Source organism: Nicotiana attenuata, chromosome 2 (genome assembly GCF_001879085.1).
Source record: "Nicotiana attenuata strain UT chromosome 2, NIATTr2, whole genome shotgun sequence".
NCBI lineage: Eukaryota > Viridiplantae > Streptophyta > Magnoliopsida > Solanales > Solanaceae > Nicotiana > Nicotiana attenuata.
Window position 1 is genome coordinate 68,897,705 of NC_031990.1, and position 14,343 is coordinate 68,912,047.

Sequence of the window (14,343 nt, forward strand, 5' to 3'; positions counted from 1 at the left end):
GAGGTTGAATCCAGCGAGGAGCTTTGTTGTCAAAATAATGCTTTGGTGTGAGTTTAGCTTGTTCCAGTACTCTCCATTGTATAATATTAGCTGAAATTCCTGGATCTACTAGAACACGTTTAATCTTAAAATCTAATACATTTAAAGAAATTACTAGTGTATCGTTTTGTAGTACCAGCAATCCGTCTGCATCTTCCTCCGTAAAAGTGATATCGTCTTCCCGAAGCCTTTTACTATGAGTTATTGATACTTTTGTCTTCTTTGCTGCCGAAAAGGTGACCCCATTAATCTCATTCCCTCCGAATATCATGTTGATCGTTTGGCGCAAGGGTGGTTCTTCTCCTGCTTTCGAGGGATCCGCGTTGTCTCTGTTATGACTATAGTTTTTCTTAGCTCAGTCACTCAAGAATTCTCTGAAGTGACCATTTTTAAACAGTGTTGCCACTTCTTCCCGGAGAGAGCGGCAGTCCCCTGTCCGGTGGCCGTTTGTCCTATGGTATTCACACCATAATTTGGTATCCCTCTGTCCGGGATCAGATCTCATTGGTCTTGGGAACCATGCCTCTTTGATGTTTCTCATGGCTGATATCAATTCCAATATACTGACGTTGAAGTTATATTCTGATAACCTAGGGTAAGAAGGATCCCGCGACTCTGACGTTTCCTTATCCTACATCGATCTGTTGTTCCGGCCACGATCGGTCCTTCTGTCAAAGGCAAACTTGTCTGCTGTCTGGAAGCCTCTGCCACGACCTTCGATTCGTTCGTATGGCAAAAACCAGCCCCTCGTTGTCCACCTATCCGCGTCGTAGTCATCTTTTAATTTTTCTTTATTCTTCTCCCGTCCTTTGGCCGACGAGGGAAAGCCAACTTAATTATCTTCGATTCTTATCTTTGACTCATACCGGTTGTGGACATCTGCCCAAGTCGTTGCTTGAAACTCGAGCAGACTTTCCTTTAGCTTCCGGGAAGCGTCTGAACTTCTCGGATTCTATCCTTTGGTGAACTCTTCAGCTGCCCATTCATCTGGGACAGCCGGTAGTAACATTCTTTCCTTCTGGAATCGGGTAACGAACTCTCATAATAATTTGAATTCTCCTTGCGCGATCCTGAATATATCGGCCTTCCGGGCTTATCTTTTCTGGCCTCGGCATGGGCCTTGATGAAAGAATCCTCGAGCATCTCAAAAGAATCTATGAAATGCTCTGGTAATAATGAATACCACGTCAAAGCTCCCCTTGTGAGAGTTTCTCCAAATTTCTTTAATAACACGAATTCAATTTCGTGAGGAACTAGATTATTTCCTTTTACCGCCATTGTGTAGGTGGTAATATGCTCTTGAGAGTCTTAAGCTTCGTCATACTTTGGCACTTCAGGAATTTTAAACTGCTTCGGAATTAATTCTGGTGCAACACTCGGCTTGTATGACGATTGGGTATATTTCTCCGAGTCTGGACCTTTCAATACTGGTGGCACGCCCGGGATTTGGTCCATGCGGGAGTTTACTTCCCTCATAAACGGTAAAATTTCATTCTTGAAAGGATCGTTCTCGTTATTGAGACCTGATCCGCTCCCCCCAGCCCCGTCAGAGCCAACTTCACCCCTGGAAGTGTTGATGTCGATCCTCTGCATTGTTCTGTTTGTTGGAACACCGGGAGGAATTGAATTTCGTCTTTTTGCATTATCCGAAGCCCCCGACAGTGCCTGCTTTAACTCCGTCATAACCTTGTCTTGCCGCGTGAGATGGCCTGAAATGATCGCTTGTTGCTCTTGCAAAACCCTAACCGCGTCGGTGACTTGCTCCTCATCAGCATCATCGGGAGTCATCTCCCGAACATGTCGAGGATACTGTCTGTCATGCACTGGTGTGACGTCATTTTCCTCGTTGTGGGTGTCACTGATTGAGTCCTCAAAGTGAGGCTGCTCTCCTTGAACCTCGGGGTTATACGTGTTGTTAATAGCGTTATCTGCCATTTCTTATGATTTTTTTCTAAGACAAAAATACTCAAAGCACGTTAGTAAAAAAGGCAAGGATCAATTTAATTGCACGTTTGTCTAGGACTCATAGTGGGCGCCAAATTATTTATCTATAAAACGGAACAATTGAATTTATACGTGGTTTCTAGACAAGCGAACTAATTTGATCCTGAAATAATGAAATAACTGAAGAAATATACAATAATTAGCCTTAAAATGTAGATGAAATAGCAGAATTGACGAATCCGGGAACAAGGTTTCCGGATACAGCAATGATAAGATCAAAAGCAAGAAAGTAAAACTGTATTAAGCTTTGTATAAAATGTGGTATAAGTTAGCCAGAAACATCCTCTCCCTTACAATGATAACTGAGCTTTCTATTTATAGTTGTTTCTAGGGAAGGAGGTCCTAGGATCGTGCCCTCGTTTAATGTCAATTATGAGGGTCATTGATGTAGGTGTAACGGTGAACATAAATACCAAATTCCTTCTAACGGGTCGTCACCCTTAATGCTGCAGAATATTCTTTATTAAATGTTACCGGACGCATTTACACTTTTATGATTGTTATTCTTTTCAGTGATAAGTGGAGTAAATGTAGTCGGTGTTTTAGTCACCCCATCTTGAATTCTAAGTGTCCTCCTTTTAGATGACCACATGTCATATCATATTTTTACCGATATAGTAGTTAGTGTTGAGGTTGACAAAGGATATTTGAAGTTCGCGTTCGCATTTTACTTTTAAATATGATGATTGAAATTTGTTAGTAATAATCTTGGTCCTATTTAATTTTCAAATAACTTTTTAATCAAATGCACTCCTTTTCTTTTTTTCATGAGAAAGTTTTGAATTTCTCCTTTCCTTTTCCCTAAATTCCAAATATTATTTCATCTTCCCATTAAAAAACAAGCGTTTGTTTCCGTAACACTTGTCAACTCCTGAGCTAAGCTTGCTGCCACTTCTCCACCTTCTTCCTTGTGCACTTCACACCTGGACTTGTTCCACAAAATCTGTCACTCACCTCCTTAAGCCACCCCAAGTAAAATGCCAAATCCCAAATGAAGAAATGCGACATTGGTAATACATACCATTTAGGTTAAATTTTCATTAGTATCAACAATTAGGCCGCTGATCTTTTCATTTCCATGGAGGAAAAAGATGAACTTAAGGGAAAGGCACAAGTGGAAGAAGAAGAATATATTGATGATGAAATCAAGAACAATTTACCAGTCCAAAACTCATCATCAATAAGTTGGTTCACAAAAATGATATCTTTACAAGTAGAGATCTTCACCACTATCTTAGCTTCTCTAGTTTCCCCCATTTTCTATATCCTCTCTTTTGTATCTGACTTCAATTTCCTCCGCCCTGAAGAAACTGAAAAGAACGTAGCTGTAGCTGTAAATGCTGCTGCTACAGTCCCTTCGAAAGTAGTACATGGAAGTACTTTGCTGCTCAAGAAATTTGGTGTTGGAATTCTTGGAGCTGCTTATGTTGGAATGGTTTTGACAACGTTGTTGATTGTGTCGGGGGTTTTGGGATTTGGGTTAGTGAGAATGTGGGCGGAAGAGCCTGTGGTATTGAGAGAGAAGCTGTATTTTGATTATGCAGATGTTCATCCTAAGGCTGTTTTTTCTTTTGCTGAATATGGTCTGGAGAATTATAACCATAATTTTATGATGATGAAGCAGAAGAAGAATTTTGGTGTGCCAGTTGGACATACAATGTATGTTTCTTTGTTTCTACTGATGCCTGAATCTGATTTCAACAGAGATATTGGTGTTTTCCAGGTATAATAATGAATGAACACTCATTCGATTTGTGAGTAGGATACAAACTTGATATTACTCAATAGCCTATCAAAAAAACATGTGTAGTTTCTTGATGATGAACCAAAGATAGTTCCAATTAGTGGCGGAGCCTGGATCTTTACCAAGGGGATTCGAAATATTAAAAAGTAAACACACGAACAAGCCAAGGGGATTCAACATATACTAGTATTTATGAATATTTTGACCTTATATATGCAGTATAATTCTTGGGCGAACATCCTAACTCCGCCCTTCCAATGTCTTGAGAGTCATTGGACTTCCATCATGAGGGGGAAAAAAATGATATTGAAGTCCATAAATGTTAATATGGTTAATGAATGATCATTTGTTGGTTATAGGGAGGAAATCAGGGATCAGTGTCACAGTTTGTATCATACCAACTGTTCTTTTCAATACTCTTCTATTAGGGGATGTGGAGTCAAAGTGAATTGGACGTTGTTAGGTACTTAATGCACATAAATTTTTTGGTTTTGGTTAGCTTTAGCCAAGTGAATTCAGTTAAGTTCTTGACAAGATTAAATTCCTCTTCTAGGGGCATGGATTAAGGTCGTATATGCGTAATTAAGTTAGTCCGCTGTTTATTATCTGTAGTATGCTTCAAATCTGTATTTTCATTGCATTAGATGTGGAAGTATCAATTGCCTGTCTCTCTAGCTAAAGAACAAAAGAGCTGTCGAACATCTGACATTACTTTAGGTATTCATAACTCTCTTATCAGTTGGTTGCAGAAGCGTTATCAGCCGAGGGGATTATAATGGCAAGATCAAGTCATCCATGTATGTTGCGATTCAGAAGCCTGCCAATCCGTCTCATGCGAGAATTTATTATGAGTGTGCCCCTAGTACTTGGACTTACAGCTGAAACACAAAGGATGATCATTCCAATGTTAAAGCACAAGGAAGGTACTCCGAGGACAGAGGCAATCAGAATAACTATGATACCTCGAGCTGGAACGTTAGCCCTGCCCCAGCTTTATCAATCGGAGATCATGTTGAAGTCTCAGCCTCCTTGGTATAAAGACTTGGCGTACAAGTGGAAATGGACATTCTCTGTCTGGACCTCTATGTACATGTACGTTACACTGCTCATAATTCTCCTCAACTGGTGCAGACCCCTCGTCTTTCCAGTGATCGCAACAAGCTTTAGGACACGCGTTGATGAGAGATTAACAGTGGAAGCATCGGAAGAGCCACAAGAGAAAGCTCGAGAAGAAAGTGATGTGTTGGAGTCAGTAAGAAGATGGCGGCAGAGCAGAAGAAAGAGGAAGGCAATGCTTCAACAGAGTGTCTCGGCAGAGTTCGCGGATGGTTCTGCGTCAAGCATTTCTGTGACTAGGGAGGATACAGCTGAGTCAAGCGAGTAATATGCCGGGAGTTGAAGATTTTTAGAAGTGAAACTCAAGGATAGACTGCTCTTTATAGCATTAGTTACAAGACAGAGTGCTGTTTAAGTAGTTGTTTAGGCTTTAGCATACATACCTTGATCTTGTTCTGTTCGACAGTCTAAGTTTTTCTTATAGATTTGAGTTTACAAGGTCAATTTTGGACTCAGTCAGGACTATTTTGCTGAACTAATTGTACAAGAGTTGCAAACGCTTACTTTACCTCTTGTAATTTACATGACTTAAAAACGTATACTCTTAAGCATTGTGCTTTTTCCTCAATATTTATTGGTACATAAGTATACGAAAGATCTCAAAATTTCTGTCGCTTTTAAAAACTGTCTTTCCGAGGGATGCGTTCTATACCTATAACATATTCGCTGAAAAGCTGAGAACACCAATTCCGTTTTAATATAAACTTGCAAGCACCAAACGATAAGCTATCTTATTGAGTTTCGACAGAAAGCCACAGCTATGTTACAAGGTACAATCAGTCAAAAAAATACCTCCTTCAAATTCTACAAAAGCAACAAACATAATGCAGACATATGCTTCAGAAAATCACAACTGAAGTTATTCGTTTGTAGGGACAGAACTACGATGGTACAACCAGATCGCAAGGCAGGTCCTTTTAAGTCAATTTGTGGATGGTTTTCATATCAATGACTTCCTCGAGAGTTCCCTTCTCAAGATGATCCCACCACTTGAACAAGAAGTTGTCAACGACAAGTCTGAACCAAGGGGATAGCTTCAGACCTCCCTCGCCAGCATCTGCTTTCCTCAAAAGCTCCTTCAGCTGTTCTCGGTTTACGTATTTAACATCAGCAACTTCATCCGGGTTTGGTTTCATGTTAACTTCACGTACTGTGAATAGAAGATAATCAACTGCAACAGTAGACAAGGATCAGCTACCAGTTATAGCTCTATCTACACATACAGATGCCAACTGTACAGTGAACACTTAACATCAAAACACAGTCAAAGTTGTGAATGAGATCAAAGGCAAGCGCCACGTGTCTGTTATAATAAAAATTGCAAGAAACAAACAGAACCAGTCTCCACGCTATAACTGTAAGATAAAAAGAGTAAAGATTGAGTTATTACGTTCATGTTCTCCCCATTTCCCATCAGATGGAGCTTTATAAAGTATACGACCCAATAGGGTGAACTGGTCAACTGGGACATCTTCAGCAGGAATGCCCAATTCGTCAAGAAGCTTCCTTTGTGCAGCATTTCTTACCCCTTGCAGTTGACAATAAAGAGTGAGGTGAAGAAGAAAATGTGATAATTAAACACTTCAGCTAAGCAGAAAAAATACCAAGAGCATTCTCCTCGATGAGCTCAGAGTCTCGGTAGAGTGGATGACTGCAGCAAGTGTTAGTCCATACCAAAGGAAAGGTCACCTTTGTTGCTGATCGTTGCTGTATATAGAATAAGACAATATATTAAGTGCTTCAATCTCGGAGTCATAAAATATGCATCAAATCTAAGAAACAACAACAACAACAACAACAACAACAACAACAGCAACCACAACAACAACAACAACAACAACAGCAACAAAAAAAAAAAGAAAAAAAAAACCGGTGTAATCCCATAAGTGGGGTCTGGGGAGGGTACTATGTACGCAGACCTTACCCCTACCTTGTAAAAATCATCAAATCTAAGATATATTAACGTAAAACAGTTCTAGATCTTAGTCAATTAGTTTGCTAGGTCATCTAAATACTAAGACGGAATCATACTGACACTCCTACCATTTAACCCTACAAAACAAAAGACATTCGACGAGTTACATCCACCAGCCATTTCAGAAACAATTTGTCAAACTTCAAAAGAAAAATATCAGCAAATTACTTTTACCAGCCATATCAATATATGGAGACAATACCATATAACACTAAGCAATACCCACTACTTTACTCTAAGAAATATGCCGTTACGAGCCATTTTGACAGCAACTCATTAACTTGACGAAAGTTGGAAGGAAAAGAATCAAAAGGAGGATTTCACAACCATTAACTGCTTTAGACTTTTATAATGCACATACCTGAAGAAGCAATTCATATTTTGAGTTAAATAGAAATACACTGAAAGCTCTATGCAGCAAATTTTCGGCTTCAATCTTTTCCATTAAATGACCTGCAATTATGGTTTTTTGGTTATAATATGAGACAACCGTTCGTAACAAATTCAAGATAATGCTCACTTGAAAAATGCATCTAACCAACAGAAAAGTATTATCAAAAAACTAAAGAAAACACAAAGACACAGTCTCAGATGCATCCAGAGAACAAATACAAAAGAAAGGAATTACAAGACTCCGTCCATCTAATTTCAACACAAAAGACATAAGATAATTCACAGCACATGAAACATGCCAAAAATCAATTGTCTAAGATGAGGGACAATACCATCACATATAATGACTTTATTCAAGATCCTAATCAAATAGAAGAGGTACTAGTAGTTTGTGGATTAAGGATTTTCAAGAAGATAATCATATTTTAATTGAACATCTTTTATTCTCTTGAATAAGTAATATTCACATAGGCATGTACTTGAAGCACTTCATTTTTTGCTGGGAAAGAAAATAAGAATACTTCTTTAATCAAACCTTATAGGATGCTTGGGTATCCAAGAACACTTTTTTTGAATAACCTTTGGTGTCCGGGCCAACTTGTATGCACCTCGACTAATTCCACAAGATACGTGCCCCGCCAGCAACATGTACTAAGTAACTCTATCCATCATCGCTGGGACAAATGGGAAGAAATCACCTAGTATTTTTGTCTTGACAAGCTTTTAAGCATATTTTTGACTTATTTTGCTGTTTAGTGAACACCAAAAGTGCTCCTAAGACAAATGCTATTCCACCAAAATAAGCCAAAAGCTAAAAGTTGTGGCTTTTCAACTTAAAAACTCATTTGGTTTGACCGAGTATTTTACTTTGTCATCCCTAACACCTTCAGCGTGGAGCTAGCGCTTTTGGTGTAGACAAGGGTATTTGTATAAAAGAACGTAAGGGACAACAAAGTAAAATACTCAATAAAACCTGAAGATCATTTAAGCTAAAGGGTCATAAGTTGGGGTGGCCCAACTAATGGATTTCGACTTTAAAGCACTTTTGTGTTTACCAAACACCAAAATAAGCCAAGAAGCTAAGTTGCTTGGACTCGGGTGCGGGTGTTCGATACGGATCTAGAGATCGGATCTTTCATGATCTAAATTTTAGGATTGGGGTTTACGGATCCAGGTACGGAAACGGGTGCGGGGATTCGGCTAAAAATAATTCAAATATCTAAAAATAGATTTATAAATATATGGCTAAATTATGATTCCACCATAGCTTTTGCTTTGATTTAAAAAATCACTATATCTATCTCGAATTCATCCGTCGATTTTGGTCAAAGTATCCAAAATCGATTGACCAAATCTAATACGAAACCCACACCCACACCCATGTCATGTCGACATGAGTGCGGCACTGAAAGTGAAGAGCCCGAGCAACTTAGCCAAGAAGTGCTTAAAAACTAGTTTGACCAACTTTTAAACTTACTCGAACATCCTCCTACTTCCTACTTCCTTTCCAAGTCACAAAGGGTTTCAGAACACTAAATTCAAGTTTGCATATTCCTCCACTAATTCTCTGCCAGACACTGGAAATGCCCCCATCCTTCTTCTTTTACTTCCCTACACCTCCTCCTTCCTTCACCTAATTGAGCACAATGTTAGCTGTCACATAGTTACATAGCCAAAATCAATCTGAAGCTCTCATTCTCTCTAACACACACATGAACAAAACCAAAACTATGAGGAAGATGCTTGAAAGGCAAATATATAAAATCGCTGTTTTTGTCAATACCCAACTCCAAATCCATGCCAGCTTTAATCCATGAAAAGACATGGATATTAATGGAAGAAACTATTTTTACAGTGAATTTTTGCCCCAGACTTATCAATATGTTTCTAACCAACTTATTATGCACTTTATTATAGGTGAGTCAAGTTATTGACGTACTTAATTTATACATTGAAACAGGTCATAGGTGCATAGCGACTAATATTAGCTATGATATTAAAATTTAATTCTTGCAAGTGAACTACCAACATGTGGGAGCATATTAACAACGATATGGTCAAATGGGACATAAAATTGCTCCACCCCTCTTGCTTTACGAACAACCATGAATAAACATTGGGGAATAAGCAAGATACTATAGTTCTTTAGGTCACTAGTTAGTAACTCCCCTAGTCCATAAGGTTCTTGGTAGATAGTCATAAGAGGTACTTCCAGAAGAAGAGTACCTGAATAGCCTAAGGGCGTAAGGTTTTAAACATCCTTTGTAAAGGGTATAATCATTTTTTTAATATGGAAAAAACATGTATGTAGGTAGATATGACAACATATTACGATAAAATATTAGCATGCCGTACTCTATCAGTAGTACTGACATCTCCAAGTTAATGGAAGACTTTGTGCATGAGGCACTAAAATAGAAAATGGTAGAAAAGCAAAAAGAGAAATGAGAAAATGGTTGGCGAGACAGACATAACAGAAGCATCACTTAGCTAACATTTCCTCTTTCTTGTCCTGGTTGAGAAATGAATTAAAAATGTTGCTCTCTAGTATTAACGGCTGAAAGCAAGATAGTTATCATCCTTTAAACCTTTGATGATACTGTCATTGTTTACTTGCCAGCAGTACCAAAAATCCACTCTCCTTCTGTATTGAAAATGTGAACAAAGCAAGCAAAGATTTACGTTTCCTCTTTTCCAGCATCTCAATTCCTCATTTTTCTCTCAGCTTAAGCAAGCATGAGGAATTTGGTTGCTCGCCTCTTCAGAAGCTAGAGTTGTGATCTCTTGGCTTCTCACTCCAATCAAATTTAGGACAGGAGTGCTAGCTGGAACATACAAGTGTTTCAGAGTTAAGAACTCAAAGCCTTGTCTTTGATTTTTCCATCTACCTCCTAATTATTTTTCCTTGGACATGCATTTTACATAAACATGGTAGTCCAAGTTTCTCTCCGTCATTGCTTCCATGTACAAATAATCTCCCTCCCCACCCTCTCTGTTTTTTTTTCCTCGAAAGGAATTCTCTTTATAAGTTTCCAAATCTCTACTTTGGTTGTTAAGTTTCTGGACGAACAGCCCACAATCAGTTAACAAAAAGTTTCAAGAGACGAGACCCACTAAATCTGATTGCCATTTTCTTGTAGCAATTGTATTATAGTGTTTGACGTGGAGAAGCTTTGACCTGGCTAATTTGGAGAAAGATTGATGCATTACGTGGATAATTGTTTAAGAAAATGCATTACTTGTTTCAACAAAACAGGCTTGCATTAGGTACCCACCATAGAATAAGCATGGACATTTCTGTCATCTTGTTGGGGAGATGATCGCATATGTTCTTGGATGGAAGAATGCAAGAACAGCAAATTTCTTTTTCCTTTTCTTTTGAAGGCAATATTGGAAAGATGAAAAGAAGCATGTAAGTTGATCTTACAAAACGATAGTGGAAGAAGTTCAAAATTTATGGTTTAGACTGAATCAAAGCAAGCGCATTCTAATTACGATGAGAGTGCTCCCTTGGAATCATAATTCTTACAGCTGCTTGGAAAAAAAGTTAAATTTCCAGCTAGGCCACCATAACAAGTTAAACCATATAAAATCCAGTTTATCAGATAGATAAAATTCAGAAGACACCCCAAGAATTATTTAACACTGCTCAACTAAGAAGTGCATCACCAGTATCAATTCAGGTAACATGCACCAAGACAACTAATGGAGAAAAACATCGTCCAAACACAAAATCAAGAGGAGGTCTCCACAAATATTAGCAGAATACAAAATCAACAAAAGATGTATTTCCAAAATAAGCAATTTGATACACACATAGTAGTATCTGCTTGTTATTTTTGGAAAGGAGAATGAAGCTGGTTGATCGGGAAGGTGCTATCACCTAGAGACAGAGGCGGATGCAGAGCGCCAGGTTCATCTGAACGATGCTTCATAAAAATCCACCAAAATTGCAACAAATAGCATATATGAACCAATTATTTTAAACATGAAATGAGTTTAATGCTAAGAATCAACCCTCGAGCTTAAATCCTGAATCCGCCTCTGCCTAGAGACCAAAGAGAATAACAATCCCACACTTAAAGGTAACAAAACATCGAAAGCTGTCTCGCAAGTTCTCTCTCTAATACAAATCTATTATTTTCCATCATCGGACTCCCTTGAATAACATTGAGGTAGATAGTATTGCATTAAGGTCAAACCACAGAACCATCGAAGCATCAAAATGAACTATAGCAATACACTAGTAGAAGATATGCAGATGAGGACATTTAGAAAGAGGCAGGACAAACTTACAATTATACTTGGTGTCATGACCAACAACACGGTCATTCTCATCCACCAGAATACACCTGAAAGAGTCAAAACGTGGAAAAGGTGTTAAACTTAGCAAAAGGGGCTGGAAAATTGTTGCACCACTAAGTAGTTAGATGCAGATTTGAAAAGCATTTGCTAGAAAGCAGATAAAAGAAGTGCTTCTAAATAATTTCTTCAAACACCTGGTGGTAAAAATTCTAGAAAACATGTAATTTAGCAACTATAACAAGATTATCCAGAATTTCATATCCCAAGGTTTAGATATAATAAATATAAAAAAAGACACTTACAACATTCACCTAATTCTGTAACTTACAAAATTAATGTTTTAATTTTATCTTTCAATAACAGGAGGACCTTAGAAATGATCTTCCATAATTTGGAAAAATAGTATATTGATTAGAAGAATATTAACATCACGTTGAAATTGAAAGGAGGGGATAGAGAAAAGAGAACAGACTCGTCTTCAAACATGAGACGGCGCTGAACAGCGTCCATGTTAGCATCAGCAATGGCGTCACCCATTCTTGTAGCACAATAGCAGCGGAGAGAGGCAGCTCTTCTATGGCTTTTAAGAAGAGGGGATTTGGATACGGATACCAGTGAGAGGGATGAACGACAAGTTATAGGGGAGGCTGCGATGAACCTCCGCCAGATTTGAAAAGAAGGCGTAGTTGTCAGCGACATCTGGGACTTCTCCCCATCAACTGCTTGATTCCTCTCCTCTTCTTCTGCTTTTCCCCTTATATTTTATTTCATTTTAATTCCCTCTCTTGGATTTTCCTCACTATCTCAAGGGGAAAAAAATAAAAAATAAAAAATCAATTCCTACCTAATTCTTTAAGTGGGTGTTTGGACATAAAAATTAAAAAAAAATCGGAAAAAAGTAAAAGAAAATTCAAGTGAAAATAGTATTTAAAATTAAAGTTATGTTTGGACATGAATATAAAATTAAAGTGTTAACTTGTCTGGACTCTGGCTTTACAACAATATCTTTCTTGTTCTTTTCGATCAGTCAAATAAGCTTTTAAGAAATCATTTTTCACATGAGAAATTGATTCCCTTCTTTCTTTCTTTTACTAGGGAGATGATTCCCAACAACTCCCTTTCGCATTATTAAGCTGTATTTCGATCGTTTAGTAAAGTGTAGAATCCAAAAATATTTATATATATCACCAACATAAAAATGATTTTATGATTTTACACTATCACTTCTATCCAAAGATGATTTAATAGCGTAGAAATTTTTCACATATGTAAATTAAATTACTTTTTAGTTATAATAGTAGACATTAGAAAGTTACTGATCATGCCCAACTCTAGTCCTAAAAAGGATAAGCGGTCGCTAGCAAATATAATCCGGTCTAAAAGTCCGGAGTCGAATCCCACAGAGAACTAAGGCTTAGCTGTATCTGTTTAATATCACTAAGAAGACAAGATTGAACAATTTTCTAAATTATAAAGAATGAGATTTATATTTCTAACTAATTAACTAGCAAATACTACAAAGCGGTAAAATTTTCAACTAACGAGACAAAGGGTTGGAGACTAAATTAAGGAGATCTAGAGTTATAATTTCCCCAATTGTCGGAATCCTTACAGCTATGTTCCGTACAATTTCGCCGATGTATTCTCTACTGATCGTGAGCTCTTTAGGTGTCGTAATTCTCTCTCGAGCAACTACAACAATTTACTAGACATATTCTCTCGAATTACGCTAGTTAGCTTTATCTAACCGCTCATTATGACCACGTCAAGGCTTTGTTATTTGTAAACCTACCTTTAAACCCAATGTATTGATTTCTCACATACGTAAGGAGTGACGTTGTTCAACAACCACCTAAATATGTATCATTTCTCAAGCAACACATAATAAATAGGTACAGTCAATCGATGGCCATTCAATCAACAACAATAAACACGTAGTTGAACAAGTAGAGAAATCCAACGGCTCAATTATATAAAAACATAACAAGAATTTATCCTACAAAAAGTTCCATCAAAACCCTAGAAAACGAATTAGCTATTCATAATAATATGTAAAACTACAATACTAAAAGTCATACCCAACAATAAAAGATAGGAAGAGGAAGGAAAAACTCGTTGAAGAAATCCCCGCCTTGCTCCTATTGTGTCTCAAAATTTGATCAAAAGTGTGTCCAACCTCTAAAAATACCGTTTTTCCATGTATATATACCAAGTAGGGTCGGGCCCAAACAATTATACCTTCTCCTATGCGAAAAAGGACAATTTTTTCAGGTCTGGACTCCGCGGTCGCGGTCCGGGCGCGGTACGACCGCGGTATATGGCAAGTATACTGCCTCAGCCCGTCTCAGGTCCGCGGTCGCAGTTTCGACCGGGTTTTTCACCCTGTTACGTTTGGAATTTGGAAAAACATAAAACATGAAAGTTGTATCCCTTTGAGTTAACTTTCCAACCATATATTGTGGAGCCCAAATAGAGTTCCGAGCAAAAAGTTATGTGCATTTTACTAGACAGTGCAATATGCCTACTCGGTTCTTCGTTTTGTTGTTCTATCATCCGTTGATCCCCGAATACGATCCCGGCTTAATTCCTTGGGCGTTTACTCAGACTTCAAAGCTCCAAGTCACTTGAATTTATTCCATAACATTTATATAGCTCGGAATCAATCCTACAAGGCATAAAACACACCGTTAGTGCAAAACACTAGCGATTAAAGCTCAAACTCAATTAAAGTGCAGTAAATTTAAGTGTAATAATCGACTAAAATACG

At 37.9% G+C, this 14,343-nt stretch overlaps 2 protein-coding genes across 2 annotated transcripts; one reads left to right on the top strand and one right to left on the bottom strand.

Moving 5' to 3' along the window:
• Positions 2,990 to 5,710, top strand: LOC109212058 (seipin-1). Its single transcript, XM_019375680.1, has 2 exons — positions 2,990 to 3,766; positions 4,527 to 5,710. Exons 1-2 carry the CDS (start codon positions 3,122 to 3,124, stop codon positions 5,169 to 5,171), a joined length of 1,290 nt encoding a protein of 429 aa, XP_019231225.1. The 5' UTR covers positions 2,990 to 3,121; the 3' UTR covers positions 5,172 to 5,710.
• Positions 5,609 to 12,340, bottom strand: LOC109212068 (isopentenyl-diphosphate Delta-isomerase I-like). Its single transcript, XM_019375688.1, has 6 exons — positions 12,049 to 12,340; positions 11,568 to 11,623; positions 7,240 to 7,331; positions 6,508 to 6,610; positions 6,294 to 6,431; positions 5,609 to 6,074 (listed from the first exon to the last, which is right to left on the bottom strand). The coding sequence occupies exons 1-6, from the start codon at positions 12,273 to 12,275 to the stop codon at positions 5,821 to 5,823; spliced, it is 870 nt and encodes a 289-aa protein (XP_019231233.1). The 5' UTR covers positions 12,276 to 12,340; the 3' UTR covers positions 5,609 to 5,820.

What these genes read in the sequence shown, in the direction of transcription:
- LOC109212058 (XM_019375680.1), top strand. Translation starts at nt 3,122, where the DNA reads ATGGAGGAAAAAGATGAACTTAAGGGAAAGGCACAAGTGGAAGAAGAA. An exon ending in GAGATATTGGTGTTTTCCAG is followed by an intron (nt 3,767 to 4,526) that starts GTATAATAATGA and finishes CTCTCTTATCAG; the next exon opens with TTGGTTGCAGAAGCGTTATC.
- LOC109212068 (XM_019375688.1), bottom strand. Translation starts at nt 12,275, where the DNA reads ATGTCGCTGACAACTACGCCTTCTTTTCAAATCTGGCGGAGGTTCATC. An exon ending in AATATGAATTGCTTCTTCAG is followed by an intron (nt 6,611 to 7,239) that starts GTATGTGCATTA and finishes TTCTATATACAG; the next exon opens with CAACGATCAGCAACAAAGGT. An exon ending in CATCGAGGAGAATGCTCTTG is followed by an intron (nt 6,432 to 6,507) that starts GTATTTTTTCTG and finishes GTCAACTGCAAG; the next exon opens with GGGTAAGAAATGCTGCACAA.